This window comes from Hyperolius riggenbachi, chromosome 5 (genome assembly GCF_040937935.1).
Source record: "Hyperolius riggenbachi isolate aHypRig1 chromosome 5, aHypRig1.pri, whole genome shotgun sequence".
Taxonomy (NCBI): domain Eukaryota; kingdom Metazoa; phylum Chordata; class Amphibia; order Anura; family Hyperoliidae; genus Hyperolius; species Hyperolius riggenbachi.
This window is the reverse complement of record NC_090650.1, coordinates 300401419-300419541: the sequence shown is the minus strand read 5'-3', so window position 1 is coordinate 300419541 and position 18123 is coordinate 300401419. Positions and strand designations below refer to the sequence as shown.

The 18123-nt window shown below is 38.2% G+C and overlaps 1 protein-coding gene across 2 annotated transcripts in view; it reads left to right on the top strand.

Annotated features, from left to right (window-relative positions):
• LOC137518797 (cadherin-7) overlaps positions 1-18123 on the top strand; it is a 370823-nt gene that overhangs the window by 189264 nt on the left and 163436 nt on the right. For both annotated transcript variants that reach the window (XM_068237112.1, XM_068237113.1), the window contains exon 3: positions 15884-16178. In XM_068237112.1, the coding sequence (XP_068093213.1) occupies positions 15884-16178 (295 nt within the window). The remainder of the gene's footprint in view (positions 1-15883; positions 16179-18123) is intronic.

The window sequence follows — 18123 nt, the reverse complement described above, 5'->3', positions numbered from 1 at the left end:
CTGTAGTATTTGCCGTGAACCTTACCTAAAGCCACTTTTTATATTCTTAAATTACTGCAGACTTTTGGAAGGACTTTGCACTCCATTAGTGAACATCCAAGAAACAGTGCATATGATATTACTAATGAAATTAGTATTCCTGAATTAAATTACACATCAAATTTTGTTAAAGTTTTTTTTATTTTATTATTGCTTTTTTATCCTTTATAATATATACTGAAATAAAGTTTTGCTAAATGACACATGATTGTGATTGACATATACAGATAATAAGCAATAGGGTATTCAGAAAAGGGTAGAGTCAAATATACAATAGCTATTATATCATTGCTTCTCTATATGGCTAGCTAGGCATCCATCTGACATCTCTATAGATATCATATGCTTGTTTTTTTTTTTTTTTTTTTTTTTTTTTTAACTCTCAGCAGCGATAATACGCCATATCCCAACCAGAACTTAGCTTCATCAGCACCTTCTCTTGTTGGGTAATTTGTTGCATCATGGTTTGCCATATCTTTTATTTAGTAATCTTATTTGAATTAGAAAATTATTAGAAATATAGTAAAACAATACAACGTAATGACAGATTACTGTTCACTCAGACATCCCACCTACCACACCCCATACATACCTCATACATCCTCCATATACTTCCCCCCAAAAAACTCAGACACTTCTAGGTCCTCTCCTCCTCCTTACAAAAACAAAGAGGTATACGGAAGTCAGACAACACTCTTCTCCCAAATCTGTTTCATAACAACCCAACAAGTAGCATTAGACCTTTCAGTCACATCATCTTCTCCTATCCAAACTCTATTATTTAGAAATGCTATAATATCCTTTTTCCATTCTCCAAGGGAGAGTGGTTCTGGATTTTTCCATTTTTTAATAATAAGCTTTCTAGCTAAGCTTACCCCCAAATCTACCAATAGTTTTTGCTCAGGACCACCTTCTGCTTCTTTTGTATCTTTAATCCCAAAAATTGCCCAGTTTACATCTAATGTAACCCCAGGGATTAAGTACCCGGAACAAAATTCCTCCACCCCTTTCCAGAAGCCCACCACCACAGGGCAGCTCCACATCATATGCAAGAAGGTACCTGAATCCCGTCCGCAGTTCCAGCAGGTTTCATCGACAGCTAAGCCGTATCTGAACATACGAACTGGCGACAGGTACCATCTGGCTATTAATTTATATTGGGCAAGCTGAATATAGGTGTCCGATATACTCCAGATTTTTTTAAAAACTCTAGCCCATAATTCTCCATTCATTTTAATTCCTTCACATTTTTCCCAACTGTCACAGTATCGTGGTAGGACCCCATGGAGGGTGGCATCCAGCACTTTATAAATGTTTGAGAGAGTCCTCGGTGGCCTTTGTTTTAATAGGAACCATCTTTCAAAATTGTTTACTTTGTTGCTAACAACACCCTCCTTTCTCTCCAAATTCTTCCAGTAACTCTTTAGTTGTACAGCAACGAAATAATCAATTTTATGGGAATCAAGTAAGGGAGAGATGGCTAGTTCACTATTACCTACCAAGTCTATAAGTCTCATATCCATAGGAAGATGATTAGCCTTACACCAAGCCTTGTCTTTAGTTGGTCCAAAATCTGGATTATTTACAATTGATATCAGTGGGGATATTCCATCAAAATGTCGCCATCTCTCAATTACTTTAGCTAAAATTGATACCGTAGGTTGAATAAGGGGATGGGAAGGAACCAACAGAGCAGCTCGTATCTGAGCTGGAATCCAGGAAAGGAGAAGGTCTCGGCGGAGGCAGCTTCCCTCCATTCTTACCCATAATCTATTGTCCTCATTTATTCTCCAATCCAGCACACGAGCTAGATGAATACTAGTATAATATCTGTAGATGTCTGGAACTGCCATACCCCCAAGATCCTTACCCCTTGAAGTAATAGAGAATGCTATCCTACGCCGTGACCTTGCCCATATAAAATTTTGGAACATCTTGTTCCATTCTTGAAACCATTTGCTGGGTAGGGACAGGGGCAGACACTGTAACAGAAACAGTAATCTAGGCAATATCTTCATCTTTACAATTGCTATTCTACCAATAACATTAAAAAAAGGGAGATCCCAGGTTCTCAATGCTTCCCTACATACTACTACTATGTCCCCATAATTGGCTCTATATAAATCTCTTGATTCAGCGCAAATTCTTACACCCAAATATTTGATTGAGTGACTGTCCCAACAAAAATTTATACTGTCCTGAATAGCTTTCTTGGTTCCAGGGGAGCAACCCAAATCAAGAATTATAGATTTTTGTTCATTAATTTTAAAATTAGTAGCCATCCCAAACTGAGTGAACCATTTCATACAGTGTTTCATAGAGACCCGTGGATTGGTCAAAGTGAGGAGTATATCATCAGCGTAAGCTATCAATTTTATTTCCTCCCCTTCATTTACTATCCCCTCTATAAAGGGATCCCCTTGGATAGCTCTGATTAGGGGCTCTAGACTCAAATTGAACAGCACTGGAGAGAGGGGGCATCCTTGCCGAACTCCATTAGTTAATCTAAAGCTCTCCGATAGACAGCCATTTATCTTGACTCTTGCTGATTGATTGGAGTACAAATTTATTATTCTGTCAACAAAACAGGGACCCAGGCCAATCCTCTTAAGAACATCAAATATAAAACCCCTAGATACCCTATCAAAGGCTTTTTCTGCATCGATAGTGGCTAATATTGCTTCTTTATTACTCAATTTACAACCATTCACCACATTAATAGCCGTATAGATGTTGTCTTTAACATGTCTTTGTTTTCGAAAGCCAGCCTGTTGATTCCCCAGAACCAGGTCCGTTATTTCACCCAGTCTTGCAGCTAAGATCCTGGAATATATTTTGACATCACAATTCATAATTGATATTGGACGAAAATCTTCACACGCCATAAGAGATTTACCTTCTTTTGGTATTAGGGAAATTGTAGCCTCATTAGCTCTATCTGAAAAAGTCCCACCCCCCCCCTTATCATTCACCAATGTACAAAAATGCGGAGCTAAGGAGTTTGAAAAAAGCTTAAAAAATTCTACCGGAAAACCATCTGGTCCTGGGCATTTGCCATCTGTCAAGCTTCTTACTGCTTCAACAAACTCCTTCTCCTGTATAGGGGCCTCAAGAATCTCACTAGTTTTTTTATCTAGGACTTGCATGGCCACAAGCTTCTCGAGTGCTTTACTCTTCGAGTCCTCTTTGGTCTCTGACAGATTATATAGTTTCTGATAAAACTGTGCGAAAACAGACCCTATCTTATGTGTTGCGAATTGTATAGTCCCATTTTCGTCGCAGATTTTTTCAATAAAATTAGAACTGTGGTCCTTTTTGAGCAAATTTGCTAATACTTTCCCCGATCTATTCTTTTCAAGGTGATATTTTTTTCTTATTGTCCTATATTGTCTAAGACAACGGGAATCCAGTAGATTATTAAGCTCCCCCCTGACACTGATCAGGTTGTCCCATGTTGACCTATTTGGGTTTTTTTTATGTTGGTTTTCTACCTCATTTAAGTCATGTAGTAATTTATCAATCTTTTCTTTTCTTTCCTTTCTCCTCCTTCCACTAAACTTCATAAATATACCCCTAAGCACACATTTAAGGGTATCCCAAAGTAGTTTTTCCGACATACCAGGTGTGCGGTTAATTTTATAAAACTCCATAATAGTGGTGCGAATTTCTACTTTAACATTTTCATCTGTTAATAGATCTGTATCCAAGCTCCAAGATTTAGTTTGTGCTGTCCCCCCAAAACCGTTTATAGTAATTCTCACTGGGGCATGGTCTGATAAGGACCTAACCCCAATTTCTGCATCAATTATCCATTGGACCTGGTCCTGGGGAACCAAAAAGAAGTCTAACCTTGAGAACATATTATGGGTTTTGGAATAATATGTATAGTCTCTTACCCCTAAGTTGAGTATTCGCCAAGCATCCAATAGTTTATGATGTCTCACCGTGTCATTATACCTGGTTCTGTCCCTCTTTGATATACTTATCGACTCACCAGTGCTATCCAAAACGGGGTCTGTCGCCAAATTAAAATCCCCTCCTATTATAATCCTTCCTTTCCCTCTGCATTTGACCAAATCCAGGAACTCCATTATCACCCTGACCTGACCCCGATTAGGGGCATATAGGTTGGCTAAGGTAATCTGTGTGCCCCTGACCCTACCCAGCACTACAAGGAATCTTCCTTCCGGGTCTCTGAAGATATGATCTGTCTTAAAGTCTAGATTGGAACTAATCACAATAGAGACTCCACCTGCCTTCTTTCTAGGGTTGGCATTATTAATCCAATTACCATATTTTTTATTAATAATTTTAGGGATTTTTCCTTCTTTAAAGTGTGTCTCTTGCAAAAAACCTATGTCTATCTTATTTCGCAGCAGTTCATCTATTATTCTCCCTCTTTTAAGCCCCGAATTAGCACCCCTTACATTCAGGGATTCAATCCTTAAAATATCCATCTTTATTTGTAAAGTGCATTAAAAAAAAAAAAAAAAAAATGAAGGGGAGGACTCGGAGGAAGACCCACCAAACACTCACACATGCATACACCACCACTCATCCCCATTCTAGATCCAACACTAAAGGGTTGATCATAAATTGATCGACTAAATCTGTCAACCCGTGTCCCACGGACACCAATGCTGGCGCACATCTTCTAGTGCGACAGCAGAGCCTAAGACCCATCTGCTAGATGGCAGGGACAGCTCCCCTTCCAATCGGAACTAAAGCACCCTCCATTAAGCCTAAGCTGTGCGGCCCTTGAGTAGCTTGCAGAACCTTATTTTTTGGCGACAACCATTCCTCTATGCGAAAGTCTGTAAGCTCAAGGATCTGGGAGATCTGGTCCAGGGGGTCACCATCCTTAATCAAGAACGATTTGCCCTTTATTGTAATATTTACTGAAAGGGGAAATCCCCATCTGTAGCGTCCTCCTTTCTGTATTACCCTATCCAAGATTGGTTTTAAAAGCCTTCTTCGCATAATCGTTCTTTGTGAAACATCTTGAAAGAGCTCCACATTGAAGTTTTCCATTTTTATTACACCTTTTGCCCTAGCTGCTTTGATCAATTGTTCTTTAATTTGAAAGAAGTGAACTCTGCATAAAACATCACGATATGTTCCTTGTCTGGTGACTTTCTCTTTACCAATCCGATGTACTCGGTCCACCTCTATATTTACCGCCTTCTCATTATCTAACAAACCATTAAAGATTTTTTGTAGAATCATTGGAAGATCCTGTTGAGGAATGGTAGCTGGAATCCCTCTCACTTTAATGTTGTTTCTTCTCCCCCGATTTTCAAGGTCATCCATTTTGCAGTTAAGTTCCCAAATCGATTGTTCATGCTTTAATACATTATCCGTCAGTTCCTTGGCTTTCGGCCTGAGAGCTTCCACTTCCTTTTCTAAGACTTCCATCCTCTCAAGTAAGGCTGTTATTGCGTCTCTCAACGGTTTAATTTCTTCTGACACAGCTTCTTTAATTGCCGATTGCACTGTTTCCACCATGGTGTGTTGGATTCCTTTAGAGAATTCCGCCAAAATTTCTCTTAATTTGGATTCTGACACACTATCACCTCCCAGCATGCTTTTATTTTCTGACCCTGTGTCTTTGTCCTTCTCGCTTTGCGTTTGATTCTCCTTAGGAAGCCCTTTCTGCTCCCCAATATGTACATCTTTCTTTTTTGCTGACTCTTGGCCTCTTGGACTAAGCAGATTACAGAAGTCATTTATTCGCCTAATGTGTGTATTTATTTCTTTCGGAGTCACTGCACCATGTGCTCCCAAAGGGAGACCTGTAGGAGACCGTGGAGCTTGTTCTAATATTGGATTTTGTGTGACCCGTGTTTCCTCTGATTTTGTCGTCATCTCGTTGGGTAGATCCTCTTGTGGTGCTGATCTGAAGCCGTAGTTCCCCAGGCCCTTCTCTTGTTGGCTACTCTTCAGTCTGTTTCTGGTATTTGTTGCCATCCCCAGCTAAAAGGAGAAAGACTGTAATTTTCAACACGTATTGGGTCTGGAAGATTAGCACTATTTGCAGATGTATATACCAGGGCACCTTCCCCAGAATAGTCAGGTGACCCTGTAACGTGGTCAGGGTCGTTATTGATTATAGTGGAGGAGAGATGGAGGCAAAGGTGAATTTGCACCGTACAACACAAGGCTCAGGGTCGTTAGATACCATATGCTTGTGACCAGACTGTGCACAGGGAAATTGCAATCAGCAGGATTGAATGTACCCACAGAAGATGGATTGGGGATCTCCGCCAATGATCAATCGTTCTCCAATCCATCTGGCAGAATCAGTAAGCGTTGTTGGTGCCATCGTAAATGAACAATCCTGTAAACAATCATTTACATGATCGCAGCAAAAATCACAAAAGTCAATGAGGATTGGAATGATCCTCCACTATTAAATTCAACATGGCAGTTGTACAAAGACACACAACTGCCAGTCTGCCACTAGTGTCATGTGTCGTGAAGCATCGTTTAATTAATTTTAGTTAAACAGTGTTGTGCGATATCACAATAAAAGTGTGTTGCAAAAAAATTGGTTGCAAAATTTGCATTGTGGATATGGGCCTTTAGTAGCTGTTGCGTTCTCAAGGATAACTTGGCACTGAGGAATTCTTTAATGACCTCCCCCTACGGCAATAAATATGCATGCTCAGCTAAGTCAAGTATGCAATGTTCTAAGCTCAGTCATTAGTTATCACCACTTGTGCTGCTTTGAGGTCACTGAGATGCCACTTACACATCCAATCATTTGTATAAGATTTTTCAGAATTTAAAGTTAAAATGTTAAAAGTTATAATTAAAAGTAAGAGTTCTTTATAGATACAGGTAGGTTTGGACACTACAGTTCCTTCCATACCTGTTTAATTAAACAAGAAGAAAATATAGAATAACTATGGATTGACATTGAATTGATACACAGGCAAGGGCAAGTATTTTTTTTACAGAAATATGTGACATGATGAGATAAACATGTGTGTGTACAGTGCCAATCATATTAATAACTAAATTGTGGTTTTTTTCTTCCTTTTCTGTTTGAATTAGTTAACATTAACCACTTCACCACTGAGGGGTTTTACCCCCTGAGCACCAGAGCAATTTTCACCTTTCAGCGCTCCTTCCATTCATTCGTCTATAACTTTATTATTAATATAGGAAGTATATAGTTTTTAAATAATGCATGCTACTGTAATTAAAATCCATGAAATGTATTTGCCCATTTGTCCCGGTTATTACACCGTTTAAATTATGTCCCTATCACAATGTTCGGCGCCAATATTTTATTTGGAAATAAAGGTGCATTTTTTCCAGTTTTGCGTCCATCCCTAATTACAAGCCCATAGTTTATAAAGTAACAGTGTTATACCCTCTTGACATAAATATTTAAAAAGTTCAGTCCCTAAGGTAACTATTTATGTATTTTTTTCAATTGTAAATTTTTTAATTTTTTTTTAATTACAAAAAAAAAAAATGGGGAGTGTGGGAGGTAATGAGTTAATTTTATGTGTAAAAGTCATTTATTTGTATGTGAAAAATGTGTAGGGTGTAGTTTACTATTTGGCCACAAGATGGCCACAGTAACTTTTTGTTTTAATGCGACCTCCAAGCTTCCTTCCGGAAGCTTGGAGGAAGAATAAGGAGGCTGGACACGTGAGTTTTTTCTCACAATGATCGCGCTGCCCATAGGAGAGCAGCTGATCATTGCGGGGCTTAGATCAACGAACGGGAATGGATTTTCCCGTTCATTGATCTCTGGGCGAGCGGGCGGCGGCGTGTTTACTAGCGGCGGGCGGCGTGTTTACGAGCGGGAGCGCGGGCAGCGTCGGGAATGCGGAAAGTACGTGTTTCTCCGTCCCTGGTTTTTAAAGGATGGAAAAAGGGGCGGAGAAATACGTACGCGCGGGGGTAAAGTGGTTAAAGAGAAACTCCGACCAAAATTTGAACTTTATCCCAATCAGTAGCTGATACCCCCTTTAATATGAGAAATCCATTCCTTTTCACAAACAGACTATCAGGGGGCGCTGTATGGCTGATATTGTGGTGAAACCCCTCCCACAAAGAAATTCTGAGTATGTACTTTTGGCAGTTTACTATCTGTGAACCCTGTTGCATTGTGGGAAATAGCTGTTTACAGCTGTTTCCAACTGCCAAAGCAACAAACAGCAGCTATATCACTTGCCAGCAGTAAAAATGTCACCATGTGATAAATGTCAGAATATAAATCAGGGATTCAAAATATTTTACAATGGGCAAACACTGACTAAATCATGTATAAATAATTATTGTAAAAATTAAGCACTTTTTTATTACATTATTTTCACTGGAGTTCCTCTTTAAAACATGCAACTTAAACTTACTTGTCAGAACCTTGGCGGACTTTACGCACTGTTAAAGGGGAACTTCAGCCTAAACAAACATACTGTCATCAAGTTACATTAGTTATGTTAATTAGAATAGATAGGTAGTATAATTTTTTACCCACCTTGTTTTAAAAGAACAGGCAAATGTTTGTGATTGATGGGGGCTGCCATCTTTGTCATGGGGCAGCCATATTTTTGGTTGAAAGGAGGTGACAAGGAGCAGGAGACACAGTTCCAAGTGTCCTGTGTCCTAATTACCCCTCCCAGCTGCACATGCTAGACTTCAAATGTCAAATTCAAAATGTAAAAAAAAAAAATTGCACCAAAACAGCAGAACAAGAACAACAACATCAGATATCCCATCATGCTTTGCACAGCATCAGGGGAAAAAAGCCTGGGCAGTTTTCTTCTGTGCAGCTAAAAATGAGGCTTGTATAAGAGAAACAAAGTTCTGATTAAAGAAACACCAGGCCTTTTCAGTGCTGCTGAGTTGATTTTTAGTCCGGAGGTTCACTTTAAGGAATTACAGCCATGGAACTTTTCCTGAGGAGAGACATGCCAGTGCTATTTTTTTCCATGCTCCTCTGGCACCCAAACTGTGTCCACATTTCTTACCTTACTGTTTTTGCTCCTCTTTCCATTTACACAACTGTCCTTTACCAGCTTTACTGGCTCTTTTGGCTGATACCCAGATGCATTGCTCTCTCTCTCTCTCTCTCTCTCTCTCTGTTCTTGCTATTAGTGTTTCCGCACTTTCTTAAACTTAATAAAGACAAGACAGACATAATTATATTTTTTTCTGTCATGTAAATTAGCTTCCCTCCCTGGCCTAACAGTGACCAATAGCAACTTACAAGTAACTCCAGTTTTCAAAGTTTGCTGCTTAGTGGAAACATTTGATTCAGTACTCTCATGAAAACTTCACAGTCCCTAGTTAACCTCCTTTTATAAAGATTTAGTTAAAATGCTAGCACATGCATTCATAGTAATCCACTGACTACTGTAACACAGTCCATTCTGTACCCTGCTGCTTGATTCATCTGTCTCACTCACTGTATTGCTTACATGTTGCTCCTCTCTGTCGTCTCTCCACTGATTGTTCAGTATCCTAACTATTAACAATATCCCGATGTTCACTTATCCTTAAATTAAAGGAACCCTGAACAGTGCTAAAAAAGGAAATCTGGACTTACCGGGGGCTATCACCAGCCCCCTGTAGCCCATGAGGTCCCTTGGTGTCCTTTGGGTCCCCTCCATGGTGGCTCTGGTAACCCAGCAACTTTGGCTGAAGTCGTGCATATGCAGTCCATCTGCGCACCCAGCACAATCACGCGCCCACCGTCATAAGCATCCTGCGCATGCACAGTTAAGCCTTTCAAGAACTGTTCATGCACTGGACACTAACGACTGACACGCTGGGTGCATGGATGTGCATCTTCAGCCAAGGTTGCTGGGTTAATAAAGCCACCAGTGGGGCCATGGAGGGGACCTAGCAAACGCCATTGCGGTTTATGGGTGGGGAGGGTCGAGGGGCTGGAGGAAGCCCCACGTAAGTCCAGATTCCCTTTTTTAAAGCAGTGATAAGACAAATAAATATATAAATGTTTTGGGAGCGGGGGTTCCATTTTTTTTTGACAATTGTTAAGCATAGGTATCATTGCTGTAAAACGATTTGCTTCTGCATTTTCTTCCTTCTTGCTTTATCTCTGCTCTGTGTTTGGAAGGCAAACATTTTTGATCTGCTACACAAAAATATCAGGTGCAGGTATCAATGCAAGTGAATAGGTGAAGGCATAACCACAAACCTCCCGCTGGTTATCACTGCAGTATCATTGCAATTGCTGAGTTGTCACTGAATTACCACTGCTTGAATGCACTCTAGTGCTTTTAAATGGCTTTCTTTTCTTTGTTTGTTTGTTTTATCACTGCCTTTCTGAGCTTAATTTTTCTTTTATCATGGTTTTATAAATGCCTCAATAAATGTTGAGAAAGGGCAGAGACATCACAGAGAAGGTTAATCCTAGTTTTATAACTATGCCTCTGAAGAGCAAGTTTATAAAGTTATGATATTATTATTGTTGTTGTATTATCATTATTATATAATCATTATAATTTCTATAGTGCCAGCAACTGTGCAAACAGTTGCCAGAGCAGTGAGTACTGTAACACACCAGGAGAGAGCACACCCTAACCTTTTGAGCTTACAATCTAATGCTAGGTACACACCACACAATTTTCTGGCAGATTTACCTGCCAGATTGATTATTTCCAACATGTCTGATCTGAATTTCGATTGATTGGATGATCGATTTATGTTACTTTGGACATGTTGGAAATAATCGATCTTGCAGGTAAATCTGCCAGAGAATTGTATGGTGTGTACCTAGCATAAGGGATATAAAAGCCATTGTATTTACTTCTGATTTACCACTGGACGTTATCACTGCCATTTCCTATTCCTAAAGCAGCATTACGTACACACAATGATCACAATGAATTTCCAAATTATAACTGATATGAAATGGTGTTTACAAAAAACAATCAAACTAAACCCTAGCTTAAATGCTATGCATAAGTAATGCCACCCTATAGACAGTGAGTTTAATACCAAGTCATTAGGGTGAAGCGTCACCCAATGCTTCCTCTTGTCAGTTGCCATACTGTACCCACCATGTCACCTCTGCATTACTGTTCATTTATTATAACTGGAAGTCATTCAGTAATGCACATTAATATCTACATGGCATTTGTATGTTCTTCCCGTGATTGTGTGGGTTCTTTCTGGGCACTCCAGTTAATTCCCACATGCCAAAAACGTACTGATTAGTTAATTGGCTTCCAACTAAACTGGCCATAGACTATGATGCACATATGACTATGGTAGGGATTAGACTGCAAGCTCCTCTGAGGGATAGTTAGTGACAGAACTATATACACTGTAAAGCGCTGTGGAAGATGTGATATGTAAGTCCTAAATAATATTAATAATGGTTACTGTAATTCTCTTCTCCGTGTTTATTTAGCATGGTAATCAGCGGTATTATAGTATGGCAGTATCATGTGCCCCTATAAATTATCCCCTTTATGACTCATCCTATGCTTCGTTCCCAAACCTTATTTTCCTCAACCTATCATTATTATTATCATTATTATTATTATTATTATGTATTTAAATAGCGCCAACATTTTCTGTAGTGCTGTACATAGTACAAATGGTGGGGAGCATAGATACACATAGATACATGGAAAGTTTAAAGAGAAACTCCAACCTAGAATTGAACTTTATCCCAATCAGTAGCTGATACCCCCTTTTACATGAGAAATATAATGTTTTTCACAAACAGACCATCAGGGGGCGCTGTATGACTGATTTTGTGCTGAAACCCCTCCCACAAGAAGCTCTGGGGCCGCGGTACTCTGGGCAAACTGCCACAATGTAACAATGTTCACAGACAGGAAATGGCTGTTTACAGCTGTCTGTAACAGCCAAAACAGCTAGCAGCAGCTACATAACTTGCCCACAGTAAAAATGTCACCATGTAATAAATGTCAGAATGTAAATCGGGGAGAGGAAAGATTTTACAATGAGCAAACACTGACTAAATCATTTATACATAATTATGGTAAAAATGAAGCACTTTTTTTACTACATTATTTTCACTGGAGTTCCTCTTTAAAGGTCTCTACAGTTATGGCATCCAGCAATACAAATGCATACATAGTTGATGTCATGTGTGGTTTGAGACATCACCAATACTGGGATATGTTCATATTATAAATTACAGCAGAATAAGAAACACTGGAAGTCTCTGCCTTTGTGAGCTTTAAAGCTAGTGGGTTGGGGACATTCGGGGAAAACCCAGGATTTTCAAGGGGGGCATTCCTGAAAGGTTTCCCTCAGCCATGCACAATACAGTATAATAATATGGTAGGACATCATGCTACACTTAATGCAATTTCCTGTCGGGATCTGACAATTATTTCCTAAATGTCTGATCTGCTCCTGATCAACAATGGGATAGATCAGGCGCAGTTTGGACACAGATAATAATGAGGACAGCCGGCATTTGTAATGAAGGGGAAAGTGAAGCATTCACAGCAGGGAACAGGGCTGTGCTCATATTTGACTCTGCTAATTTCCCCAGAGCTGCTCCATGCTCTGTACACCAGCTGCTGCTACATCCAAAGTCAACTGTAGCAGGGAAAGAGAGGGGGCAGTGCTGTGAGCTGCAGGATACCTGCAGATATTCCGGTGTCTCAACTTGTGTCTGTCCTCAGACACTGCACTGGCTCAGGTCTGAGGGGGGATTCTAGGCATCTGTAATCCTCCCCTGCCTTTGCCTATGACATTTGTGAAAGAGGCACACGGCTTATCAGATAAGGCAGGGAGCCTTCAATGCTACCTGTAGCAAATTATAGGCTTACCTGACAGGTGTATTTTGGGTACGTTTGAAGCTTTCCAGGCTTGGAGCATGATGGATAGGCTGTGAGAGAGCATTCCAAGGGAGAGCTGATGCTGTAAATACTTTTATAGCAGGATAAATAGTCCTAATAGTTGCTTTAGTACAGGTCTGTGGAACCACAGTTGTTCGTTATATAGGGCACAGAGGTCTCAGAGATACAAAAGAAGTTAAAATCTCTGTAGTGAGAATCAACGCAAATATAAAACAGCCTAGAAGATGTTTTAAAATCGTTCCAAACTATCCAAAACCATTATCCCAAATATAGGTTTTAATCACTCAGACCCTGTAATGTATGCATTGTTCACCTTTCTTTTGAGTCTTTTATTTGTGTAATACTCATATACTGTTTCACTAACTTGCTGCTTATAGTTTACTTTTTAAAAATTAATCTAGATTTATATCCACAAGTGTATGGTTGGGTTTAGTCTGTATTGATTCTGCAATTTTACTATTACTACCCTTATACACATCCAAGATTCTTGTTTGTTTGTTTGTTTGTTTTCCCTTAAAAAGTGAACGTTTACATTAAAAGTGGTTATAGTAAAATATGAAATAAAGAATGTTCTGCCTCAGGACAATCCAGTGATGTTGACGTAAGACTAGCAATACTGTACTTTGTACCATTGTACAAAGCCAGACATGAAAATATGTCATTATTTTACACTTTGAATGCCTGCCTTAATCACAATTATATCTCTGTAATACGTATGAGTCAGTTAAGCAGTCTTGTTTACAAAAGATTGGATTCTTGTATGTTTGGCATTGACCTAGGATAAGACCTATCCTTTATTGTGAAACTTGTCTAGCTGTTCCAGTAGTTTATTCTATGATACATTTCACAGTGTGAGTTTCTTAAATTCAGATGTCATGGCTACTGATCTAGAATTCCCAGGTTGAGTTGCTTTTTTGATTTTCTACAAATTTTCATCTTTAAAGATTAAAAAAATGGCATGACTGTAACTGAACAAAGCATTATTTTGAAAGAATTGTTGCCTACACACCATGAAGAAAAAATAGGGGTTCATGTTCATTTTTTGTTAGCTCTTATTTGGTCCATCTTTTCAGTGTGTTTCATGATTACAAAGAACACAATATACGGTAGTTAATGATTGATGGTTATTCTTGGTGTCTTAGTGCTCTTTTTATATACTTTATCAGTGGTATGTTTCAAAATATTTTGACCCATTTATATTATGGATGTGTTCTTATGCTTTTTAAGTACTGTATGGGATACTCTTTTTACTTACTATTTGCAGTAACCATAGATTCATGAAAGGCAGGTGTACTCCACTCCATCAGCTGTTGAGCTTATATACAGGACACAGCACACTGTTAAACTGTAATATCACCCACTTAAAGAGAAACCATCACCAATAATTGAACTTCATCCCAATCAGTAGCTGATATCCCCTTTTACATAAGAAATCTATTCCTTTTCACAAATCGGATTATCAGAGGGCTCTGTATGGCTGATATTGTGGTGAAACCCCTCCCACAAGAAACTCTGAGGACCATGGTACTCCTGGCAGTTTCCTGTCTATGAACCTTGTTGCATTGTGGGAAATAGCTGTTAACAGCTTTTTCCAACCGCCAAAAAAGCAAGCAGCAGCTACATCACCTGCCAGCAGTAAAAATGTCACCACGCATAAATGTCAGAATTTAAACAAAGGGACAACACTGACTAAAGTCCTTTATACTGAATTATTGTAAAAATGAAGCACTTTTTTTTATTACATTATTTTCACTGGTGTTCCTCATTAAGTCATTACTGAGTCCTGTTTGACTTTTATTGAGCAGATTATTATTCTTCTGTCAAAGGTTTTTCTGGTCTTGCATGGATCCAAAAGGGCCTTTCAGAATATTTAGGTGTTCACAGTTTTAAAAAATAAAACCCATCCATAGATATGCCCAAAATGTTTGTGCAGGTGTTCTGTAATGCCAGTAACTTGACTCCTGTCCATTACTATGCTGCAGATTATTGCTGGGATGTTCACTTGCTAATAACTGGTAATGACAGTATATTTCAAAGTAGAGGAAATCATTTATAAAATACTGTTTAACAGGAAAGGAAATGCATTTATAAAAAGCCTTATTTGATGAAACACCAGCATATACTACTATGGTGCAAAATTAAGTCCAACCTAGATACTCACATCAATTATTTCAACAGTGTGTCAGACCCCCTTTGGTAACAGAGTCTGGGCATGGTAGCAGAATGTGTTCATCTACAGAAATAGGGCTATAGCTGTACATTGCTGTCAGATAGGAACTGTTTTTTGCACAGCTTACAATTCATCTGATTAGAAGCACTACACAAAATAGCAAGGTAGCCAAGGGGAGCAGTTGGAATATAATAATAATATTAATAATAATAATAAATGTCCGTCTCTCCTGCAACCAAATAAAGGAGGAGGAGGGGGGGGGGCAAGAGGGGTCTATTTTATGGAACGTACACTAAAATTGCACCTCTCCTTTTATAATAAAACCTGTTTTGCATTAAACATCCTATTTTTTATATTACTTTAAAAATCCCTTTATTCGGACAAATTCATTTTTTTTTTACATTTCCAGAAAGCAGGTGAATACATAGAATGCATAATATAAAATAGCTTACACAAAACTGTTTTGTAGGAATAAAACAGTACAGAAGCCGAATGAGTGAGTTTATTCCAGATGAGACCCAAGTGTCAGCACAGAAAATGAATTGTAAAGTATTTACAAGCATATATTCCCTAGAATGTTTCCAGCTCTGTAGAGCATATTTTGGGCACAGTTTGAAATGCAGAGCGCTTCCAAATTGTTTATTAAGAGATATAAAAGTGGGCATGCTTCCTAAAGCAGGAAACAGATTTCCATATTCTGTCATAAAAAAGTGGTTTTTGACATTTCATTCTTAGAACAATGACAATTTATGTATTTCTCCTGAAAGAGAGTTTGTATCTTGATTGTCTTTTTACCACTGATTTCTTTTCTTAAACTTTTCACTGACTTGTGTTCTTTTTCTTACAGCTTCATTCTGATGTAGACACAGGAGAAAATTCTATCAAGTATGTCTTGACAGGAGAAGGAGCAGGTTCTATTTTTAATATTGATGAATTTACTGGGGATATACATGCATCAAAGCGGTTGGATCGTGAAGAACAAGCCTACTACACTCTACGGGCACAAGCTCTGGACAGGCAAACAAGTAAACCGGTGGAACCTGAATCTGAATTTGTCATTAAAGTGCAAGACATAAATGACAATGAGCCAAAATTTCTGGATGGACCTTATATTGCTGGAATTCCTGAAATGTCACCAGTTGGTAAGGATCAAAAACACTACTAACCATCATTTTATCATCTGTCACCTAGTGCCACCGACAGCATGTGCTGAGTAGATAACCACTCAAGGTGGTTGATTTACTAATGCTACTAAAGGCAGTGATGATTGTACTTAACAAATTACGATTTCGCTAAATTTTGCATACATTTTCGCAATTACACTTATACGTAGTTATGATTTGCAAATTCCATTTATTTTGTGTAGTCATTCGTAATTTCGCATAAAATTTCGCAAAATTTTGCGTAATTTCTTGCCGGCTTTAGCAGTGAATAGAAAAGTCCCCATACATGCTATTGACACCAAAATCGCTACATATGTTATGGAGAATCGTGGGTAAAAGTCAAAAAAGGAATCGTTTTTGAAAAACTTGATTTTAAAAATGCAAGTAAAAATGTTTTTTAAACTTAGAAAAATGAAATTTTAAAAACCATTTTTCTGTGCATTTTTAAAATCGAGTTTCTCAAAAACTACAAGGTCTTTTTGAAAAAAAAAATTTACCCACTATTCCGCTTAACATATGTAGCAATTTTGGTAGCAATATTATGTATGGGGGCTTTGCTATTGTATTTTTAAATACTACTATTACATACAAAATTAATTACGCTTTTCTCTGAAATTTCGCATTACGATTACAATGTGTAATTGCGAATTTTGATGCGAAATTTTGCATATGCGAAATTTCAGCCCCTCACTGACTATAGGCAGCACTGTTTCATAATGGAAAGGCTGTGATATTTTTGAAGGTTTTATTGCGGCCTTTTGTCCCTGCTGGAAGTTCACGGAGGTTTGTGGCTTTATTATGAAAACTGGCAGCGATGATCATAATCAGCTAATTAAGATTATGCGAATCGTTGCAATTATGCCTATACGTAATTACAAATTGTTAATACAATTGATTTTGGACAATCATTCATAATTACGCATTAATTTATGCTTAATTTATGCGTAGTTTCGTGCCAACTTTGGCACTGAATAGCAAAGCTCCCATATAAAGTGGGTACAAGTGAAAAAAAATTTTTAAAAGACCTTGCAGTTTTTGAGAAAATTGATTTTAAAAATGCAAATTTATTTTTCTCAAAAACTACAAGGTCTTTTTGACAATTTTTTTAACTTGTCCCACTATTCTCCTTAACATATGTACCAATTTTGGTATCAATAGCATGTATGAGGGCTTTGCTATTCACTTTCAAAGTTGGCACAAAATTACATGTAAATTACACGTAAATTCAATGCGTAATTACAAATGCTTACAATTACATACAAAATTTTGCATTACGATGCGTAAATGTGAATTACGATGTGTAATTAAGCATAGGCATAATTTCTGCTAATCACTAAGCTGGTACACCTGGCTGGGGTGGGGAAAAGTAATGAGAGACAGTAATAAAAACTACTCTAGGACTTTATCCATTCCCTATTCTACAAAAAAAAGTGATGATGCTTTTCTGCTGCAGGTGCATTTAAGTACACTTACCCTTTAAAAGACAGCTGCCAATTGTTTTAAAGCTATATGAACTTGTAACATGATAAATTAAAAGAGTCCCTCAGGTAAAAAGGACATAGCACAGCATGCCATTCTTTGTCTTAGTGATGGAGGTTTGAGGGTGTTAGGGTTAAATAGTTACCTGCTCTGATGTACTCCCTCAAGGCAGGCAACAGGTTATTTTATTTTTCCCTGAGGTACTTTTTAATGTAAAAGTGTGCATAAACTATTTCTTAACTATCCAGTGTATTGGTTACTGCATAACATGAGAATAAATAAACTTCTCTAAAGTAATAAAAAGTTTGTAAGAGTTTGTAACTCACAGTCACAAAACATGAGTTTTATAGAGAATCATTATGGAAAACAAAATAGATATTGTTCTGGTGGATGCATACATTTTACATTTTCTTGAATACAGGTACACCCCTGTATTCTATGCAAT